At 43.1% G+C, this 23,596-nt stretch overlaps 1 protein-coding gene across 2 annotated transcripts in view; it reads right to left on the reverse strand.

Annotated features, from left to right (window-relative positions):
- LOC148540565 (protein tyrosine phosphatase domain-containing protein 1-like) overlaps positions 1-23,235 on the reverse strand; it is a 78,184-nt gene extending 54,949 nt beyond the window's left edge. For both annotated transcript variants that reach the window (XM_088444381.1, XM_088444371.1), the window contains exons 1-7: positions 22,783-23,235; positions 19,419-19,499; positions 9,103-9,221; positions 8,553-8,690; positions 6,468-7,015; positions 6,179-6,295; positions 1,966-2,088 (exon numbers count right to left, since the gene is read on the reverse strand). In XM_088444381.1, the coding sequence (XP_088300507.1) occupies positions 1,966-2,088; positions 6,179-6,295; positions 6,468-7,015; positions 8,553-8,690; positions 9,103-9,221; positions 19,419-19,499; positions 22,783-22,961 (1,305 nt within the window). In that variant the 5' untranslated portion in view covers positions 22,962-23,235. The remainder of the gene's footprint in view (positions 1-1,965; positions 2,089-6,178; positions 6,296-6,467; positions 7,016-8,552; positions 8,691-9,102; positions 9,222-19,418; positions 19,500-22,782) is intronic.
- Between the last annotated feature and the right edge of the window lie 361 nt (positions 23,236-23,596).

The following is a 23,596-nucleotide window of genomic DNA, read 5'->3' on the forward strand; positions in this document are numbered from 1 at the left end:
GGCACCATAGACGTATTTATAACAGATGCAGGGTGTGCAATGTACATGGGTCCCTGGGTCAAGGAGGGCCCCGAACTCCCTGTACCCAGAGTATACTTACCTTGTGCAGACAAGCACTTCCCCACTCTTCTGCGGCACCATCTTCCCAGTGACATCTTCAGGAAGATGGCGCCGTGTAGTGAAAGCAGAGACTTTGCTCTCTTGTGCGAATGTTAATTTACGATAATTTGTGCTATAAATATTAATATCATGAAGTCTGATATGTGAAATAAAGAATACTTATATAGTACACAACAAATGTTGTTTTATTTTCTAACACATAACAGAGTATATACATTCACATTCAATACAATCTAAAAAATAGAAACAACCGGTTGTTTTCATAAAACCATGGTATATATCTATACACACAATTATGTTACTCCTAAAAAGCTATAGAAACCTGGACTAGTTGTAAAAAATAAAATAAAATCACTCTTAATAGCCGAAATCCTTTCTGTAGCTTAATACAGATATTGTCCTTTTTGTATCAATTAGATGTTTATTTTCACCTGACATTCCACTGAAGATAAAAGATGTAATGTGTGGACAGGATAAATGGCTGCTTTCAATGAATGACATATAATGATCTTCCGTTATAATATTAAATTCTACAATTATATGGGGTGCTCGATCCCTGATAAGTGGCACGGAACAAATGGCTGGATGCTTAAAGATGGTGATTCAAAGGGAGCCGTGTTCGCATGCCATGTTGCACGGATCTCCCCAAAAGTCCACAAATATATGGAGTTTGAAAATGTTTGTGCACAACAACGAAGCCGCAGCTTTGCTCTCACCTGCCGTCCGGCAATGTTACTCCGCACATCAATCGCGTCCAACCGTCTCTGTTAGGCCTCAAAGACCAGTGCCCAGCTGCAGATCCCGGAGCATTTAATTAATCCACATGTAGGCCTGTACGCGTCCAGCAGCTGACCCCTGTCTCAATGGTCTCTACAGGGGTTTTTTCACATATCAGACTTCATGATATTAATACTTATAGCACAAATTATCCTAAATTAACATTGTTCTGTGTTAATACACGCTGACCATTCAGTTCAGGGTGTAAAAATAAATTTTTATGTATGTTCACAAGCATATACAGGTTTTTTTTGCTGCTGGTCATTATTAACATTTACAGAGTGTATTATATAACCCATAAAAAAAATTAGCTCTTGAACATACTTCTTTTTTTCTCTTATGCGAATGCAATATTTTCTCAAATATCACTAGGAAGATGGAGGTGAGGAGAGGGAAGAGCTTGCCGGCACAAGGTAAGATGCAAAGGACTCAACTGCATTGAATCATAAAAAGGCTGATATATACTTACCGACTTTGTTGCCTCCTCCTCTGGGATATGCAGCCAGGTTGGCAGAGAGGGGGCATGGTGCACAAGAAAGTGGGCGGTACAGGGGGCATGGCAACAGGGCCCCACCCCACGCTATACAGTGCTTAGAAAACAGGCATTGTATAGCGGGGGCAGGGCTGCTATGACGCGATTCACTGGTCTGCCCACTTGTGCTGTGTAAGTGGACGGAAGGGGGCCGCAGGGGGGGGTGTGTGCCTACTTTATCTACTTTTCGGGAGCCTCCCAGCCATTCCAGGAGAGTAGGCAAGTATGGGCTGAACGTTATATATAATTAGACTTGCCATAATATCCCTTTAATCCAATTTACACAGGTCCTGTTTCTGATTAATTAAAACCAGGTGAAATCTAAGCTTGAACTTAGCCAGGCACAGGACATGTTTAATTCATATGTGACCCGGATTATAGGAATATTATGGCAAGCCTACATATAAATAGAAATCTTTAGGTCACTGAACATTACATACATAATATGCAATGTATAAATTTCTTTAAATCATACAAGAAGTAGAACAGTGATGTGTATCACAAACTATAGCCCTCTATTACTTCAGTTCTCTGACCTGTATATTCTGCACACTTTGCTGGATAACTGGGTCTGGAGCCTCCAATTCAGCCATGGCTTCTGCAATGCACAAAACATTGTGTGGAGTTTTGGGCTGACATGGCTCTACAAGGTTATCTCTCTGTGAATAGTCAAAACATTTTCAGTCATTGACACGGCATAAAAATGAAACTAAGCAACATGATAACACAATTTATATGACAACACAGTAAGCTGGATCATTGATCTAATGTATTTAAGTATATCAACTAACATACACAAGTGTACTGCAATAAGCATGAATTACCGCTAATGTTTACACTTTTATTTAAGCCAACTTGTCCTTCAAAAAGTATTTATGTGTATTTACCATGATACCTGCCGATCTTATTATCTATTCTAAAGTAATATTAGTTTCATTTCACACAGAGCCATCTTGTGGCCAAAGAGAAAATTTCATTTAAAAATCCCAATCATCAAGTTCCGGTATGTGGTTGAGTTCAGGAGTGCACATACTGCTTATCATCAATACGTGTTGTTCCCTAATTTCCCTGATCATGCCAATAAATGTGTTTTATTTTCAAGTATATCAAACCTAATTCAAATAATTGTGTTGATATTTAAACCCTACCTTCATTTACTGCACATCTGTCAAATAATTTTATTATAATTACAATTTGAAGATATATTTTAGCATTGTGCTACAGCTTTGTTTGTTTTGTAAAGTAATAAACAGATTCTTAACAAAGAGTAAAAGTGCTATCCTTAGTGTTCAACAACAAATTTGGTGTAATAATTCCTTTGTCATCCAGAAATATGTCATCATACTGACAATTCCAATACATTGTATTAATGCCCCTGTATAAACATAGTATTCTATAGACATTGGGGCGGATGCAGAGTTGAAATTAGGTCAGTGGTAATTAAACCTACATTGTGCACATTGAACTAAATTAATACCTTCTATCTTTCATGTTTCATCATGCGGGACAAAAGGGGGTGGAGCCTCATGAAAAAGGGTGGATCCTCACATAAAAGGGTGGAGCCTCACAACACCCCCAGTGACATCACACCGCCCAGCACTCTCCAAGATGCTGAACTGCCTCCAGGCTCCCTCTACACTGTGAATAGACGCCATGCCCATGCGCACAGCATCTATTCTCTCGCTGCTTACCCACTGCTCTATGCAGAACAGCGGTCTGTGCTCCCTCCAACTCCACCCTCACTGTAGGACACTGTGGCCCGCAGGTGGGACAGTCACAGAAAAATAGGACTGTCAATAGGACTGGATGGAGGACAGTTGGAAGGTATGCTAATTGCATATATTCACCAGTATGCTGAACTGTATGCATCTATGCTATCTCACCACACCTATCTATGCACTTGACCGTCGTTATCGCTCCTATCCTTGGTGTAAGACATCTGTCTGAAAAATTGCATAATTACACCCAGGACCGGATTATGCACAAGGCAGTACAGGCAGGCACTTAGGGCCCGGTTGGTCCTAAGGGGCACGCCTGCTGACCGCCACTGTATGAAATGGCCAGGCTGCTGGAGTTTCAAGGGTTAATGGGGCCCGGCAGCTGCATGCAGAGGATCAGGGCACAGCAGTGCACTACTGGGTAAATCCCATGAGACTCTGCAGAGGAGTCAGAGGAGCATGCGCTGAGCTCTGATTGGAGGAGCCTGAGCCCCATCACATGCTTCTCTGACACATGGAGAGGATTAGCAGCAGTATCATGGGAGTGATTCATCTGACACTGTGCATGATCTGCTGACTGATGTAGGCTGTGCCTTACTTGTCAACTCTCCCTGATTGTCAGGGAGACTCCCTGATATAGTAACAATCTCCCTGATTGCACCTTACCCCCATTATGAAGCTGTAATATACTTGAGAAAAAAAGAAATCAGAACTATATGCATTCAAATGGTATAATCAGTGACATTTCCCTGCATGGTTATAAGGCACAATGATCCCTATGGCTACATGCATATTCATATAAGGTCTCTCGTTGCCACATATATGGAACCCCTTGTAAAGCACAATACACGAGCAAGCCCTGAAAAGTATCAGTGTGTTTTCATCAACAATTAGATCTTACTAACTGCTTTGGGGCTTATTTACATTTGGATGTAAGTGAATTTCATGGCATGCCTCTCAGATGTATCAGTACACATCCACTTTTCCGCCGCGCTCATAGGTGCTGCTGTCACAATATCCCTGAAATGCTTTTTCATAAGTAGGCAAGTATGGACTGTACCTGCTTGTGAGTACAGTATATACAAATACAATTCTCTATTAAATTAACCACTGATCACAATAACAATTGTTTCCCTAAAGGTGGTTACACACTGAACGATGTGTACCGGGGCAAAACTTTCATACCACAGGTACACATTAGAACTATCTAATGAACGACGGAATGATCACTTGTTCTGTCCTTCATTAACATGAATGAGGCCACATGCAATATCATCAGGTTTGAAGTACAGCACATCAAACCTGACATCGCAGAAGCGCACATATCTGGCATACACACTGCACAATATGCACCATTTGCCGTTCCGATTTGGCCAAATCGGAATGACATTATCTCAGTGTGTCCCCGATATAACCCTCAGTCTTCACCTGTCAGAGACATTTATTATGCCCCTTTTAAAGCTGCCCATATGTAGACATGTTGTTGTAAGAAGTGTGTAATCCAAAGCTTTCAAATTAATTTTCCAAGGAAAAAATAAATAAATAAAAATGATCTTTCTCTGAGGATAAGGCAGAGTACCGTACAATACTGAAGGGACTATGCACAATTGGACACATTTTGCTCCAAATAGACATAAAATGCTCCAGAAGAAAATATATTTTTTCCCAGTTAGCAGTGCAGGGCGTATCTCTAAATGTCTCAATCTCTAAGGCCATATGCACCTGTATTATGGACAGTAGTATATGTGACAGGTTGAAGCCAGGAAAAACACTAGTACAGTATTTTGTCTGTGCCTGGTTTACTGAAGGACCATTCATTTGGGCTGTGATAATCAACCTGATACACTTCGGGGACCCATATTGGGTGGCCCTCTATCATTTAAAAGGGACAAATATGGGGATATTGTGATTTAGATTATGCTATGTCCTATTATCAAGCGGTGGCTAAAGGCAGAAGTTTGTGTTTCCTGAAGGAGTTATGGCACTGGATTGCACATGGTGCCCAGTCAGCCGAAATGAATTCCCCCCTTAGTGTGTTCATATACAGTGTTGCATATGTTGCCTCATTCCCAAGTTTCTTCTGGGTGATATAATAACAGATGCAGGAACAACCAGACCAATATGACTGACTAAGGAGGAGGCAATTAGCTTTAGGATTTGTCATGATCATGCATCTCCAGCCCTGCAGGCTCCCAAACAATGTTCTGCTGCTTTTTCTAAAAAATAATAAATAAAAATATTTTTCATCGATTCTTCAAACTTTTCTTTATGTGTCTGCACATATATATGTATGTCACGAGGGGATGGCTGCTGGCATGTGCTTATGAGGACGTGGGGGGCCCCACCTGTTTCATTTGTACTGGGCCCCACAACTTCTGATGGCAGTCCAGCCCCTCACTATTATACCCTTTAGCTGCAAGTGGAGATGCAACTAAGTCATGTGCGACTTTTAAACAGCCACAGTTTTACATGCTTGCCACCAGTGCATGCAGGATTCAGAGGTGTATGTAATGTCGATGCTGCATGCAAGTGGCAATGTTTTCAGTCTCTGCACACGTCCGATTCGCACTGCACATGCATTCCGATGGTTACTGCACAAAGACGCAGACCGAAATTATACACAGATCCATGAAATTTTGGTGGGCGTTTCTGGCAGGTAACAAGTAGATGGCTAGCCAGACGTGGGCATGTTGTGGTCAGCAATTGCTTCCAAAGATGCAGTTGCACTGACCCCAGACATCCTTGTTCAGATGGAAAAATTGCACCTGCCAGAGGGTAGGTGCAATCTCCGATGGTGCATCTTATTCTGCATAGCAACGGATAAGTGCCACACCTGGTTGGCGTTTCAGTTGGAAGCCCCTTGCCTGCAGCATTAGCATAAAGAAACAGACGATGCTGCGTAAAAAGATGCAACCATGGCTGAAATAGCATCCACTCTGAATCAGACCCCATATGTGTACAGTTTTTCCTTTTCAGTCTTCATACAAATTGAATAATCTATTCACATATATAAAGTAAATGTAGGACTCACATTTGGGGCATTGCTGTCCACTCTGCTCTGGGTTTCCTCTGGGCCTTTCGACTCTGTTGTTGGCATTGTCGTTTTAACAAAATCAAGTTGACACAGCCCATTGCTCACCATGTCTACCTGAGGAAATTACAATCTATATATTTGAAACAATTAGACAAAAGTAATCTGAACTTATTGGTAACTGCAACTAAACATACAATGATTCATACACTTCTACAGACACGTGATGACTTGCTTATCTTTATTTCTGTCTATATAATTTTCGAGCCTGGTTACTCTAGTCACTTACTGATGTGTCACCAGTGAGCAGTAGCTGCAGAATTCCAGTATCACAGCTAATCTGACTCTGGAAGAGCCCCCTCCTCTTCTCTTGTTTCCACTCTTGTTCATTTTCTTCACTCTCACAGATTGGTGAGGGCATCGTCTTACACGGACGGTCACTTGCTGCTCTAACAATGACTTGGCGCAGGAGTCTATGTGCAGCATCTCTTTCCAGTTCCACCCATGATCCTCTTGTTCTCCTACCCCCTGCCAATTGTGCCAGTCTGCGACATATCACTACCACAGGCTTAGGAAGGTGGCGTAAACTCCGAGCCTCCTGACCATGAAGGAGGTGTCGTTGACGGACCAGATACTGAGCTAATGTAAAGGCAGAGTAGCTGGGGGGAGCACTTGGGAAAACTGGCCATTGTGAACTTAGAAACAGTGCAAAGTCACACACCAGAGACACCTGGGCTCCTGTCTGTATAGATCCAGGGCGACGGAGGCGCACAAAATGTATAGCATCTGCAGCACTAACACGGCATGCGTAGATCAGATAACATGCAATAAGGACCCCTGAAAAAAGAGAGGGGAAATTTCAACAATAAAATAGATAATGCAACACCAAATAACCTGCACCTAATAAACTTTGGGTACCACATTGTATGGATTAGTAAAGATCAACACAGTCAGACAGCTTTTAAGAGTAACATTTTCACTTATATTACTTACCTTGGATATTTTCTGTATACTGTGCAACTCTGTTTTATATACTGTATTTGTGTATATTTACGTATACTACAGTATTTGTAGGTTATGCATATACTGTAGAGTTCTGTATGAACAAAGTATATGAAAGCATGAATGTCTGACTATAAATGTACTGGAGGTGGGCCCAGAAGTTTTAAGTTTGATACAAGCAATACATGGTAAAAATGACTTTATTACCATCTGGCAGACCTGCTAAAGTATACTTTCCCAATGTGTGATACATGCGCTCTGCTGTTATATAAGAGCGAACGACAACCTGCAGCAAGGATTGCTGCTGCAGAGCTGCCGGAACATCCTTTAGACGCTCCAGACAGGCATCCTGCAGCCTATACATCTGACCGGAGCATCCTCAGGAAGCTCCGGTCAGCGATGCACTTACCAGTGTGCTACCGGTCTCATCCCCTCTGTAATGAGGTTGTGCGCGTGACGTCGGGCACTCAGGGGGCGGAGTGGCACGGGGTACATTTGATCCCTGTTACGGTGCTGAATACTCTTGATATACTCGACTGCCTCCAGTCCATTGAACCAGTTGTTGACTTTAAGCTTCAACTCATAATCACTTCCAAAACGTTTCCACCCAGCAACTCTTTGAGCTTAGCAAAAAGGTGAAAATCACTTGGAGCATAGAATGGATGATCGAAAACCTCCCACCCAAAACTGTGACAAGTGATGGGCATCCTGGTCGATCTCCATCATGCATGCAGGGCAGAGGTTCCCAAACCCCTCCCCTACAGTTCAGGTTTTAGATATCCAAGGTTGAGCACAGGTGGTTAAATCATTGAGGTACTAATTAAGTCACCTGTGGTCAAGCATTGATATCCTTAATACCTTGATTGTTATGGTACTTTGAGGACCGAGTTTGGGAATCTCTGATGTAGGGTTCATTATAACAATGCACAACATCGCCAAAAACAACCATAACAGCATACCACTCACAGAGCACTTAGAAAACAGTTTAGGGAGACCGCTCAACCATGAATTGGGGAGGGTGAATGAACTAAATGGCGGAAATGTACAGTAAATGGTCTTTACTTTATGGATTACCCTCTTAATTATATACATTATTTTGGCCCCTACATTGGGACCTGTTAAGTGATTGTATGCACTCTGTACTCCATGGCATTAATGGTACAGCAACATGTGAATTCCGCCAGCAACCTGAAGTTGCAATGCTGGCATCTGTGTTGTAAGAGATGGTCATTTATTCATTTACTTGGCTCATACTCTCTACTGACAATCAGTACACTCTGTGAAAATATGGGACGTTCTGCCACTACAGTCAGTACATAACAGTACTGCAGAATGAGGTGGTGTTTTATATAAATAGAATTATCATTGTTACCTGTGCGTCCGAGTCCTGCATGGCAGTGTATGGCTATTCTCCCTTCTCGCAGAGCAAATGCAATCACTTTTACTGCATCCAGAATTCGAGGCACTGGGACTACCCCAAAATCAGGAAGACCAAAATTATAGAAGGAGACTGTGAGGGACAAAGTGACATTAGTACAATAAATAAAGTGAAGAGGAAAAATTTACATTGGCAATAACTCAAGTAAATACAAAGAATTAAGGGTCAGTTCTAATGAGAAAGAGGGTGATATTCAGAAATACATACACATGTTAATGCAACGTAGTTCTCTACCAGTGGCAGTAACAAAAACACAAGAACAAAGAAATGCATAAACTAACAAAAATACATCTTGTACAAACAGTCAAACATTCACACACAATAAGTTCTACACACACTCACATACCAACAACATATGTACAAAGCCATGGTCTCTGACAGACACATTGGGCAAAAAAACACCATTAAGCTACGCAGAACACTACAGTAAGATAATGGTCAGTTACATCTTCCACAAGATACAGTATACAAAAGATACACTCACTGCCAGAGTCCATAATATCCTGGGGTCTGTAAGAAAAGCCGCTCTGAGTATCAAGCGAGTCTCCGCAGTAACCATGTTCCCAAGGAAGCTGTGCATTTACCAGAGAGCGTATACCATATCTGTCATGTACACAAAGCGCAGATTATTTTTACATTTTTAGTGTATGAAAAGGTATCACATTCCAACATGTGCTGGGCAACTATATCATCGTGTTAATTTCTAAGGCAATTTCTTCTGTCATTAGTGCTTTCTTACTATGACAATGCTAAGGCAGCATTTAACTTCTTATATAACAATACACATGGGGCTCTTTTTACTACAATCCGCATATTAAATGCAGATTGTAGTGCGATATTATCGACTGAATTCGCATTGCGAATTCAGTCAATATCACAGGCATTTACTACAAATCCCTTGCAACGACAGAGCTTGCGACAAAGCTCTGTCCCTGCGAATGCCATCCGCACACTAGTCACAGTATTTTTGCAAAAAATACCATGACAAAGTGCCCGCGCATGCGCCGACCGGTCGCCGCTGCTACCCCCCCGGCGCTAAGCCCCGCCCCCCGCGATCATGGACACCACCCCTTCCCCCCCGCCTCCCTTAATAGCACTTACCTGCATGATCCGGGCCTCCGGTGATGTCCTCCATGCCTCCGATCAGGTGATCTCCCATACTGCACTGGGACCCGATCACCTGATGACCGGGCCGCAGTGCACTATGGGAGACCAGCTGACCGGAGGGAGGACATCACCCGGAGCCCCGATCACCGGTCTATGGAGTCAGGTAAGTTAACTTTTTTTTACAATTTTTTTTTTCAGTAATCAGCTGATTACTGGGACCGACTCCCGGCTCTGCTCTCCCCGTTAGAGCAGAGTAGGAGGCTGGTAACCGGGGGAGACACTGGATAACGCCACCTCCAGGTGGCGTTATTATCACAGGGCTTTCCCCGATATTTTTTCACAATTTATTTTTAGTAACTTTGGCCAGATCACATTTCCCATTACAATAATGGGAAATGCGATCTGATTACTAAAAAATAAGTGATACTTAGGGGTTGGAGTAGAATTTTACGAATTCTACTCCAATTGCCCTGTAATAACTATAGGTGATACTAAAATAATGTGAAAAGGGTGTGAAAACACCCTTTTTCACTTTATTTTAGTCAAAATAATGTTAATAAATAGAGCCCATGGTGTTGTATGAGGGACAGGTAAGACTTTGCTACTAGAAAATAAAGTGAACTTGAATTCCAGAATTTACAGTACAATAAATCTTAAGATTTACCAGTACATGTTATAAATAAAACTCCAATGACTTATCAGGGATGTATAGAAGGAACAAAAAGCACATATCAGAGCTGAGATGGTCTACTGCAGAGGTTTCTCAAACTCGATCCTCAGGACCCCACACAGTTCCTGTTTTCCAGGTGACTCAGCAGGAGCACAGGTGTGTTCATTACTCACTGACACATAGGACCTCATTCAGAGTCGGTCGTTGCGGCCGCTCGGTCGTAAGGTAAAAAGGGCCAGATATGCAAATGAAGCGCTCGCAAGTTGTGTCATTAAGATGGGATCGTTAGCTGGACGAGCGAGGGGAGGATGCAGCCGTAAGACTAAAAACATGCCCCCTTCTCGTTCACAATACACGTCATCTCCGGGCATATAAGGATTAATCGAGACCATCGGGAACCATCGGAGCTGGTCGTAGAGCTTAAGGTTGACCATACCCTCTCTTAAGCACTACGATCAAGTCAGTGTAAAAACCTCCCATGTCACATGTGCCATGACACTACTTAGTTAATTATGCACTCCCATAAAAAGCCGTTTGCATAGTCAGGCTCGCCTGCATTCGGATCTCCACTCCCCCGTTCACAAGCACCTTCCCCTGTTACCGCCCACAAACGCCTCATCCTGTCACTCAAACTAACAACCTGGCCAAGTTGAAGGAGAGAGAAATTTCTGATCGCAACAGCTAGTTTGCGCATGTGCATTGTGAAACTTACGCATGTGCTGTTTTGCGAACATCGCTGGGTACAACCGAGCGGCCTCACCATTCACTATCTGCCTGAGCTGGCACAAATTTCTGTCACAATTATCCCTAATTGTGCCCTGATATATATGGGCTAGATAGATTTGATATTCTACTGTATGAACACTTTTTATAGTTAAGTCTCTGATTTTATAATACTGTATAAACCACTGAATCGTCTTTACTGAGGGTTTAGCTCCCTCTTGTGGCAAGCTTTTGTAACTCATATATTGTTTATGTCATAAGTGCTGTTTGCTGCTCTTGCTGTCACTCATTATACCGATGTAGCTGCACAGTTTGCTGTCCACTGCCCTATGGAGCTACTGTGTAGTTCTGTTTTTTTAATTACTTTAATGGAGGCACTTAGTTTGTGCACTCTTTTTCTATAATATAGAGGTTGTCGTTCCTCCTCAGATACATAGCACAATAATATTACATTTCAGAGAGATAGTGGGATACTCTACTACATTCATTCCCTAACTCTGTCTGCCCCCTAATAGCTACAGGATCTGCTCTCTGTTCCCTCCCACCCCCCTACGCTGGCCCATTATTTAATTCCGAAGGTTGCTGCTCCTGGTGCCTTCATGTAGACGTTCCCTTCTCATTATGCCGCCTCACTAACAGGGGAATGTGAACTTTGTTATCCATTAGATATCCAGTGCAACCTCTCTATATGACTCCCCTTGCTACGTCTTTCTAATGGCCAGAGACAAGAAGGGCTCACAGAAGAAGGATTCTCGGAAATCACGTGACAATACTTCAAAGCCAAATCTGCGATTCTACCTATCTATTTCACATTCTGCGGATCTTCCTGGCACCCTATCTGAGACTGTTCCAATCATCCCCTCCAATGACTCATTCTCCCTCATCTGGTGATCTTCATGCTCAAATGTCTCAACTACCAGATGAAATAACGGAAGTACTGACGCATGTACAGTTGCTCCCCTCCAAGCAAGACATGCAGGCACTTGAATCTTGGCTGCAGGAGTCTCTCCAGACTCAGATTTCTTTAGTACAGGCCGATGTCAAACATTTGGGTTCCCTCATTGTCACCCTGGAAGAAGAGAGAGAATCCATAGATGACCAGTACTCCCAACTTTGCAAGTTGGTCTCCCAACAATCCCTGGACATGAGGGGTATGCAAACCACGTTGGATGATTTAGACAACAAAGATCCCCGGAATAACATACGGATCCATGGTTTCCAGAAGATACCCCTCCATCTGGTCTTATTGACGCTTTCAATAAAATATTCCGAGAAATTTTGCAGTTGGACCCTAATGACTCCATTGAGTTCGACTGTGCACAGAGTTCCCTGACCAAAAGGTCCGGTGACTGACTGTTCACTATTTCTCGCAAAGAGAGGAAATTCTTTGAAAGATCCGCAATCTTGAAGAAGTGCAGTTCAACAGTACCAGTCTACAGATAATTCAGGATCTCTCATGGTGCATGCCTCAGCAGAGGAGATTGGTGAAGCCTTTAACTTCGCAAATGAGATCTTAAATATCGATGAGCTTCCCACTCTCTCTTCAAGCCTTCCATGCTGGCAAGCTTCTTACTCTCCAAGCTCCAGCAGATCTCCCTAACTTCTGCGCTGCCCTGGGCCTAGAGTACATAGCCCTTCCTCTCTCTCCCAAGTGCTCTGCTTTCAGGTCTAGCCAGGAGGGAACTCTGGCAACAAGTTCAACATCCCAAAAAGAAACCCAGAGGAGATGAATCTTCACAGGTGTCTGATTCCACATGAACTGCTGCCGGTCTGCTGCTTTTCCTAGTACTATGACTCTGATGCTTTTTCTTTACTACGCATTTACTGTTGTTATTGCGGAGTTGTTATACACTCTTACAGGGCCATCTCCACCAGTAATTGTTATTCTTATTTGATTCACCCCCAATTTCACTTCGGCAGTAAACTATAGTCTACTCTCTCTAGTTTCTTTGGTTACTTTCACCCACAGCATTATTTTTAGTTTACAATACTGTTACAGACCAGACCCCCTTTTCTTGCCAATCCCTGGAGGCCCACATTACGGTCATTCCGAAAGAAGGTAAGGACTCCTTCCTATGTCCCAGTTACCATCCGATCTTCCTTCTCAATGTGGACGTCAAACTGTTTGTGAAACTTCTTGCAAATAGATTGAAGTATTTCCTGCCTGCCTTTATCCATAGTGATCAGGTGGGGTTTGTCCCGGGCCATGACGCTAGGGACAATACTTCCAAAATGATAGCTCTCATTCACCATATCTCATCTATGGACGCTTCAGCAATTTTATTGTCTACAGATGCTGAGAAAGTGTTTGATAGGATAGATTGGAGTTTTATGGAAATAGACATGGATGTACTTTGTCCCCTCTGATTTTTATCCTATGCATTGAGGCCCTGGCAAGGTCAATAAGGTTGAATCCAGATATATCAGGTTTTGTGTTACAAAGTAATTAATATAAATTGGCTCTCTTTGCTGATGATCTATTGGCCACAATCACAAAGCCCATAATATCCCTTCTGAACCTATTAGATGAATTTAAGGTTTTTGGTGACCTACTCTAAGTCGGTTGCCCTGAACATTATAGAACCTCCTCAAGTGGTAGCGGGCCTTAAAACAGCATTCCCCTTTACCTGGCATGCCTGTCAATTAAAATATTTTGGTGTCGCTCCTACTAGAGACCTATCCCACTTATTTGAGGCTAATTTCAATCCCCTTTTGAATAAAATACACCTGGAGTTATTCTTCTCTTGGTTTGGGAGGCTGGGTATTCTTAAAATGAACTCTCTTCCCAAGATTCTATACCTGCTACAGACCCTGCCTATTAAGCTACCTTGCAGTTGGTTTCTGGACGTTCAAGCTCTCATTAGGTATTCTGTCTGGGGAGGTGGTAGACCCCGTTTGAGGCTAGACCTGATGTTTAGGCAAAAAGAAAGGGGGGGTTGCCTCTCCCTAATATCCAGGGTTATTATCAGGCCTGTCTTCTTAACAGAATTTTGGAATGGTCTAGAGCAGATACAACCAAACAATGGGTGCAAATTGAGAACCAGGCGTTAGCATTCCCCATTTCTATTGCTCTGTGGCTTCTCAATCTCCCTAAAAATTCCCATCCTCCTATAGGACCCACCTTAAATTGCTGGAAAACCCTAAGAAGGTCACTCTCAATACCATGACTTAATCCCTTTTTTTATGTAATTTCTATTTAATAAAAAAATTTCCTCCTGGTATAGACATCAGTTTTCCAATCCTGATATAATGCAGGACTTTTCCGAGTTGGACAGTTGGTGAGTGCGGGCAGATTAATGTCCTTCAATGAGCTATGTGAGAAGTGGAACTTGCCGTTGAAAGAGCATTGTGCCATCTACAGGTACGCCATTTCCTACAATCTCTAGGTCCTGCTGGGGCCCTCTGTTGGCTCCTACCACTGTTGAACGACTATGTGCCAGTTCCGCCATCCCGACACATTTCCCATTTCTCCAATTTATAATCTTCTGCTAGTTTATCCCTCCCTCATGTTACTGCAATTTGGAACGATGAGATTGGTGAGGAATTGGGTGGAGACATTGGGAAAACATTTCTCAAATGAGCTCATGCCTGCTCTTCCAGTGTTTGTTTTGTGGAGACCTAATACAAGTTTCTCTCCCATTGATACAGATGTCCAGATACCCTTTCTAAGATGGGGATCGGTGTGCCTAATATCTGCTGGCACTGTTCTAGTGCCCCAGGTAACCCACTATACATCTGGTGGCAATGCCCTGTACTCCAAACCTTTTTGAAAGAAGTTCTCACCCTTTCTGCAACAATTTTAGGGGAATCGGTCCCTACGGACCCTATATTTTGGTTGTTTCACTTATCATCCAGACCCATCTCAAAATATAAGAAATCCCTGTTGTGCCATTTGAATAATGTTGCTATATCAGTTATTCCGGTGCGGTGGCGCTCCTCCAACGGTAATGGATTGGTTTACTAAAATAGATTTCTACATGGAAATAGACAATATATTGACTTCAGCAGATGGGGGCTATGAGGCCTGGTTCTGCTGGTTGGATTTCAAAGACTCTGTTACCTTTAAAAATATCCTTTCCTCTAATCATTCGTAGATTTTCTGAATCTGTCCTGAACTGTGGGAGATTATGGCCTCTGATTGTTGGTTTTTGGTTCTTTTTTATAGCTTTGGTTTCATTCTATTTCTTTTCTTTTTGGTTTTGGCCGCTGCGTATATACATCATCTGATTTGGAGCGACTTCCTTCTCTTTCTCTGTTCTATTTCTTTTTCTCTCTATTCCTCTTTCCTTACCTCTCCCCTCCCTCTCCTTCTTTTTCTCTATTGTTTTGATGTCCTTTTTTTATTTTTATCTATTTGTTGTTCAGTGGATTCACTGTTGCTATGTTTGTATGAGGGTTTTTTTGTATCTTTTGCATTGTATATGCATTATATGATTATTTTTTTATGACGGACCTGTTTATGTTTTTGAATATATGTGTTTTTCTTATTTTCTCTGGGCAAATGTAATAAAACATTTTGCACTAAATTTAATGCGGAGAAGAATTTCTATATCACATAAACCTCTTTTGCATCACAAACGTGCCTATATACTATAAGTAGGTATTTAACTACCAAAAGCTCCATCAGTACTCGTAGCATTAACCTAACTGGTCATATCAATGGTATTAATATTAGTTATCTTTGCTTAAAAGACAGCAACCATATAACCCATAAGTAAAATACGGTTTAAGAATATATATATATATTTTTACATTATTTAACTGTACACAATCAGAGGACAGTGCACACTATGTAACTGCTAAACACTGTATTCTTAAAAAAAAATGTAATTGTGTTATATTTACCCTTGCCACTAGGGATACTTCAATTTATAGTTGTTACATAATAAAGGCTTAATTTCATTTCATAATAACAAAGAGCGCCCCACCAAGTAGTCTCCTTTTTCCTCTTTTTGACAATATGTTAGTTACCATTGACCCTTGGGAGCACACCAACCTCCTATAAACCCTATGGGGTTTAATTCTACTAATAGTTTCATTTAAAATTCATACACTTTATTGACCACAATGGAGATCTAGGGCCGATATTGCATGGAACGCAGCTGTGAAAATATGCTAATATTTCCAAAGATTTCCCGAGCTTAGGGACGGCCACTGCTGCCTTTTTATATCCATCCGAGGACGTATATCAGTGTAAATATCGGTAACATTGACATAGATCGGGCAGCCACGCAGCTTCTGAGTAAGTCAAGTCTGACCTGCCTCAAACACTACGGCTCTCCTGACGCGCAGAGAGCTCTCATGCTGCAAAGGATATTGTAATAGCATTTTCACTCATGCCCATGAAATGGTCAGACATGCCTGTGTTTGCCTGACCGCCACCCGTTACATCTCCCAAATGGTCAGACACGCCTGTGTTTGCCTAGCCACCCTCTGTTACATCTCCCAAATGATCAGACACACCTGTGTTTGCCTAACCGCCTCCAGTTACATCTGCAAAACGGTCAGACACGCCTGTGTTTGTCTAACCCCCCCCTGTATATCTCCCAAACGGTCAGACATGCCTGTGTTTACTAACAACCCCCCCCTTATATCTCCCAAATGGTCAGACATGCCTGTGTTTACTAACAACCCCCCTTATACCTCCCAAACGGTCAGACATGCCTGTGTTTGTCTAACCACTCCCGTTACATCTCCCAAACGGTCAGACACGCCTGTGTTAACTAAGAACCCCCCCTTATATCTCCCAAATGGTCAGACATGCCTGTGTTTCTCTAACCACCCCCGTTACATCTCCCAAATGGTCAGACATGCCTGTGTTTACTAACAACCCCCCCTTATATCTCGGAAATGGTCAGACACGCCTGTGTTTGTCTAACCACTCCCGTTACATCTCCCAAATGGACAGACATGCCTGTGTTTACTAAGAACCCCCCCCTTATATCTCCCAAACGCCCCTTGAGTCGGCTATGAAGTAGTGTCATAGTCTGGTGCAGAATTCTAAACTTCTAATCTTTCTATGCAGAATATTGTGAAAATATTACAGAATCTTCTTCCATCCAAAATGCCCTTACCTGTGAAACTGCTCAGTGATATTGTGCTCTTATATGAGACGAGTAGAAGGGCGGCTCATAGGGTCGCCCACTGCTGCCTTTTTATATCCATCCGAGGACGTATATCAGTGTAAATATCGGTAACATTGACATAGATCGGGCAGCCACGCAGCTTCTGAGTAAGTCAAGTCTGACCTGCCTCAAACACTACGGCTCTCCTGACACGCAGAGAGCTCTAATGCTGCAAAGGATATTGTAATAGCATTTTCACTCATGCCCATGAAATGGTCAGACATGCCTGTGTTTGCCTGACCGCCACCCGTTACATCTCCCAAATGATCAGACACGCCTGTGTTTGCCTAACCGCCCCCAGTTACATCTCCCAAACGGTCAGACACGCCTGTGTTTGTCTAACCACCCCCCCCCCCCTTATATCTCCCAAATGGTCAGACATGCCTGTGTTTACTAACAACCCCCCCCTTATATCTCCCAAATGGTAAGACATGCCTGTGTTTGTCTAACCACCCCCGTTATCATCTCCCAAACGGTCAGACACGCCTTTGTTTACTAAGAACACCCCCTTAGATCTTCCAAATTGTCAGACATGCCTGTGTCTGTCCAACCACCCCCCCCCCCTTATATCTCCCAAATGGTCAGACATGCCTGTGTTTACTAAGAATCCCTCCTTATACCTCCCAAACGGTCAGACACGCCTGTGTTAACTAAGAACCCCCCCCCCTTATATCTCCCAAATGGTCAGACACCTGTGTTTACTAACCCCCCCTTTTATCTCCCAAATGGTCAGACATGCCTGTGTTTACTAACCCCCCCCTTATATCTCCCAAATGGTCAGACACCTGTGTTTACTAACAACCCACCCCCTTATATCTCCCAAATGGTCAGACATGCCTGTGTTTACTAACCCCCCCTTATATCTCCCAAATGGTCAGACATGCCTGTGTTTACTAACCCCCGCTTATATCTCCCAAATGGTCAGACATGCCTGTGTTTACTAACCCCCCCCCTTATATCTCCCAAATGGTCAGACATGCCTGTGTTTGTCTAACCCCCCCTTTATATCTCCCAAATGGTCAGACATGCCTGTGTTTGTCTAACCCCCCCCTTATATCTCCCAAATGGTCAGACATGCCTGTGTTTACTAACCCCCCCTTATATCTCCAAAATGGTCAGACATGCCTGTGTTCACTAACCCCCCATTATATCTCCCAAATGGTCAGACATGCCTGTGTTTACTAACCCCCCCTTATATCTCCCAAATGGTCAGACATGCCTGTGTTCACTAACCCCCCATTATATCTCCCAAATGGTCAGACACGCCTGTGTTCACTAACCCCCCCTTATATCTCCCAAATGGTCAGACACGCCTGTGTTCACTAACCCCCCCTTATATCTCCCAAATGGTCAGACACGCCTGTGTTCACTAACCCCCCATTATATCTCCCAAATGGTCAGACACGCCTGTGTTCACTAACCCCCCCTTATATCTCCCAAATGGTCAGACATGCCTGTGTTCACTAACCCCCCCTTATATCTCCCAAATGGTCAGACACGCCTGTGTTCACTAACCCCCCATTATATATCCCAAATGGTCAGACATGCCTGTGTTTACTAACCCCCCATTATATATCCCAAATGGTCAGACACGCCTGTGTTTACTAACCCCCCATTATATCTCCCAAATGGTCAGACATGCCGGTGTTTACTAACCCCCCCTTATATCTCCCAAATGGTCAGACACGCCTGTGTTTGCTTAACCCTCTCCCCCCCCCCGCTGCATCTCTCAAATGTTGATTGTTACTGAATTTGTGAATGAATCCTTTGTGCTAGCGCAATCGCAAACTAATCGCTGTGCGTGTGCAGTGTGGCTTACACATATGCACAATGGAGAACAATTGCTCGATCTGCGTAAATCCCATTCCTCTATCCTTCTAACTTATATATGTAAGACTTTAATGTGTTTATGATCATTTATGGCAATGCAAAATATGTGCGATGATGACAACCATCAGCAGCACCAGCTCGTCACTTCTGGATGGCTGTTTGTGTACTGTCCTCTCCAGCTGAGTCAGTCCTAATGTTCTTTCATAATGCATTCTTCCGAGTTTTCCCTTTGTGTCGGCTATGAAGTAGTGTCATAGTCTGGTGCAGAATTCTAAACTTCTAATCTTTCTATGCAGAATATTGTGAAAATATTACAGAATCTTCTTCCATCCAAAATGCCCTTACCTGTGGAACTGCTCAGTGATATTGTGCTCTTGTATGAGACGAGTAGAAGGGCGGCTCATCGCCAGTATCTCATCGGTAATCCTAAAATCACAAGAACAAAAAGAGTATATAGATATCTAATATAAAGATAAGCGAGAACACATGGAGGTTGATTCTGAGTCACACGCAAAAACACATGCAGCAGTGCAGGGGCATATTAACATCTGAGGGGGCCAGTGTGCAGCGGACGACCTCCTCTAAGCAGCAAGCCCCACATCTTACCTTGCTCCGGCAAGCGGGTCCTTCCTCCTCCGCGGGGCCATTTTCCCAGTGATATTTGGAAATATGGTGCATGTGTACAAGGGAGCATTTGCTTGGAACATGGACAGAGTCTTTACTGTCACTGTGCGCGCCATCTTCTCAAAGATGTCACTAAGAATATGGCGCCAGGGAGGAAAGACCCGCTTAATGGAGCAAGGTAACTATCATTTGGGTGCTGTGTGCGGTGAGGGGCCCGAGTGCATCGCACACTCTGAACCCATTATTAATACGTAGGGAGAAATGGATTTCCCACACAAAAATCAACCACTTATTTGTCTTTTAGTGGTGATACGGGTATTACATTTTTATTTATATACCTGTTTTGGTAATAATCCTAATCCTATTTGAATCCTATCTAAATAGATACTGATGACCCTCAAGTAAGATCCTGAAAAGTACAAAGAAAAGAAGTAAGATTTCCTTCCTCAGTGTGCACATGCCCTTATTATTAAACATACAGTAATATTATTTCTTAATGTAAGGTATTTTTATTTTGTTTCTGTGGCTTTTGTTAGATTAAATACACCTAAGCAGCAGCGTCTGCGAGTTTATGCAAATGCCGCTTTAAACGCCTTCCCTTGTTTACTTCAGTTATGTCGAATGTGCAAGGTCTGAGATGCCCACTGTTAGCGTCTGTATATGCCACCATTGGTCGCACCATCGAAAAATGCACCAACCATATGGCATGTGCAATTTTTCCATTTTACCATGACCTCCTATGCCTGCGGCTGAGCTTTATTCACACGGTCACCGCACTCCCACTGAATGGACCATTTATGTATGCTTTTGTAGCCACCGCCCAGGAATGCCCATAACTTTGCCACCCCATTTCTAATACTGGCCTTTCATAATGCAAGACCACCTTTCAGCCGTTACACTCTGTGCTGTAATATTCAGAAATATTCGCACATGCACCATTACAAAGAATCGGTCAACTACATGCACAGCAGCTTTGTGTGCGGCTCTGAATCAGGCCTGTAGTGTAGTATGTTCACCTTTGAGATTGGCAAAATGACTAATTATGTTCGTATTAATGTTCTTTATGTATCAATTTTGGGTGGAGTGTACCGACTCCAGTTTCAAACTAAAAATGTATAATATTATAGAAGTACTAGTAAAATGGCGAAAAGAAATTATAATTATTGGGTCTAAAACCTTTTAATTAATAAATATGCTCCAAAAAATAAAGTATAGAATCATTATAGAAACAAGTTTATCAACATTTTTGACTGATGAAAGTAGCCATCTTTTACAGATATAACCACCGTACACACTCATGGCATTCTTTCACAGTGGAAATCATATATTTTACGCGAAGTTTTTCCTAATGCTGGGTACACACTGCCTGATATATTGGCCAATCAATTGATCGGCCAATATATCGTGCCTCCGTCGGCCAGTGTGTACAGACGATATGTCTGAACCCAGTCGTTCACAGACATATCGCATTGGCTGTGCTGCAGAGCCGATGAACAGATATGTCTGCAGACATATCTGTCCATTGGCAAGTGTGTACGGATGATCAGCCGATCGCCCGTACACACACAGCGGCAGCCGCGAGAAGGGCGGGCGAGACACGCCCCCTACCCGACCCCAGGGCTGGATTAACAGGGGGGGCGACAGGGCCTCCGTTTGGCCAGCCACTCCCCCCAGCCCGCCTACCAAATGGGGCGAGTTGTCGATCAGCATCGACAGCCGCCCCTTTTGGATGCGAGCGCCGGAGCGAGTGATTTCTCGCTCGCTGCGGGGCTCACGCACACGCATGCACACTGCACGGCCATCGACCCACTTGCGAGCGGGTCTGAATCAGGCCCTCATTTAAGAGTTGTGTGTAAACCAATTTGTTTGGTGTAAGATATGCAGTTCCATACTGCACACATGCACCAAAAATGTGTCCAAATCTAGTTATTCACCTATCATAGACTTGTATCCCTAAGCCTAAGTTTAGTACAGTCAGGGACATACATGTCCTAAACTGAAAAAATGCAGCAAAACCCCTGGAAATGCAATTTTTGAGCGTGTTACTGCATTTCCCATATGTACGAAGCACAGTGGTGTCACAAGGGAGTGCGGGGGGTGTGGGCCATACAAGGGGGTCACCCGCCGAAGGTTGAAATCAAGGTGCAGACCAACATTCCCCCACAGTGACAGGAGCCGGGTGCTGCACTATAGTATTAAGAGCAGCACCCGGCTCCTGACACTGTGAGGGAGCCGGCACTGCAACACAAGCAGTCACCCCCTCCCCCCAGTAATAGAAAAAAACGGGACCACGGGGGATCGGCCCACGAGGCCACTCCCCATCCCACGAGGCCACGCCCCTTCGCACGAGGCCATGCCCCCTTTTCGGGACGCGCTTGCACTCAAAATGTTCCTCCCCGCAGCGGGTGACACCGCGGGGAGGGACGCCACTGACTAAGCGCCAAACTCCCAGTGGGTAACAACATCTTCAGATGGTGTTACCCAATAGAAGTCTATGGGCTACTTATCGGGATGCCCCCTGAGAGGGATCCAATTGGATCCCTCCCAGCTCCCCTGCAGTGCGCAAGTCCTTCTGCCCATGCGCAGAAGGACGCCAGAGGAAATTCTGGATGTTAAACCCGGAAGTCCCTCTGTCTGACACTATTGCAAAGACAGCTCGACTGTACTCGATAAGAGGTCGGATGTACCGCATCAATGAAGTGATGCTTAGTACATTCCGCCCAGGGTGTATTCACATAATTGCTTGCTGGGTGGTTTAACAAATTGTCACAGCTATAGTTGCATCCGCCTATTCGCATTATTTATTTGTCATTGCCATTTGTACTACTGCGGATGAAAACATTCCCATTGGACTATTAAAGTGTAAAGTAACAGATGTGTCTTTATTTGTATTTTAAATACTTTTATATGGAAGATATGACTTTAGAATTTATTAATATTATTATGGAGAATATGCCTTTGGCATTTATTAACAAGACACTATTCTCTTTTGTGTATATGATACAACATGAGAATGCTATAGGTCTCCGATAAAAAACTACTATTATTGAAATGCTACTAGCCGCTAAATGTATTGATTTCTCACCAAGAAGAGTACAGTCCTCGAATTGCTTGTTGCTCAATAGTCCAACCGTCTGGGCCCTCATACCGACATTCACGACCCCCACAGGTAAGAGAACAGATTAAATGAGGGGGAACCACCCGTACAAGTCGTTCTCGGGTATTTGAATAGGATGGACGTGGTTCTTTTGTGTGAGAACTCATGACCTATGAAGAGATGGATATTGTCTGCAATAACATAATATCAGGGACTGATTTACAAAACTATCAGAGGCTTATTTAACACTATTGTTAAGGAATACATGCAGGAACTGTAATTAGAGAAATGCAATATTATTTTCAAAGTAAGTATTACTTGGTTACTGTTGTAGGAAAATTCCCCAAAGATGTCTCCTGTCTTGAAACTTCACCCTTCTATCTCTCCCCCCTCTATTGTCTGCTCTGCCAACTGCAACCAGTAAAGACCAGTTCTCACACACACTTGATCAAAGAATAGAGATTGCTTCCCCCATTTCCTGGGTCAAGTTACAACCAGACTCTTATATGTGATGAACAGAGGCTGTGAACACACATGTGTTAAGACAGCAAGCTGAACAACATCTAAGCCAGGCCTGTGATCTCCAAGAACATAAGTATCAAGCATTATATTTTGTTGTTTTTAAGTGTGTAATTCAATGTATTGTATTGTAGTTAATTGTAACAGGGTTATGTATGTACTGTGTAATCCTACTTTGATAAACTAATATTATACAGAGGATAAACTAATATTATACAGAGAACTGTGGGTGTTTTACGTTATTTCATGTGGTGATAGGACTTATATAGTGGGGACTAGGATT

Source organism: Taudactylus pleione, unplaced genomic scaffold, assembly GCF_031769625.1.
Source record: "Taudactylus pleione unplaced genomic scaffold, aTauple2 ptg000019l, whole genome shotgun sequence".
NCBI classification, from domain to species: domain Eukaryota; kingdom Metazoa; phylum Chordata; class Amphibia; order Anura; family Myobatrachidae; genus Taudactylus; species Taudactylus pleione.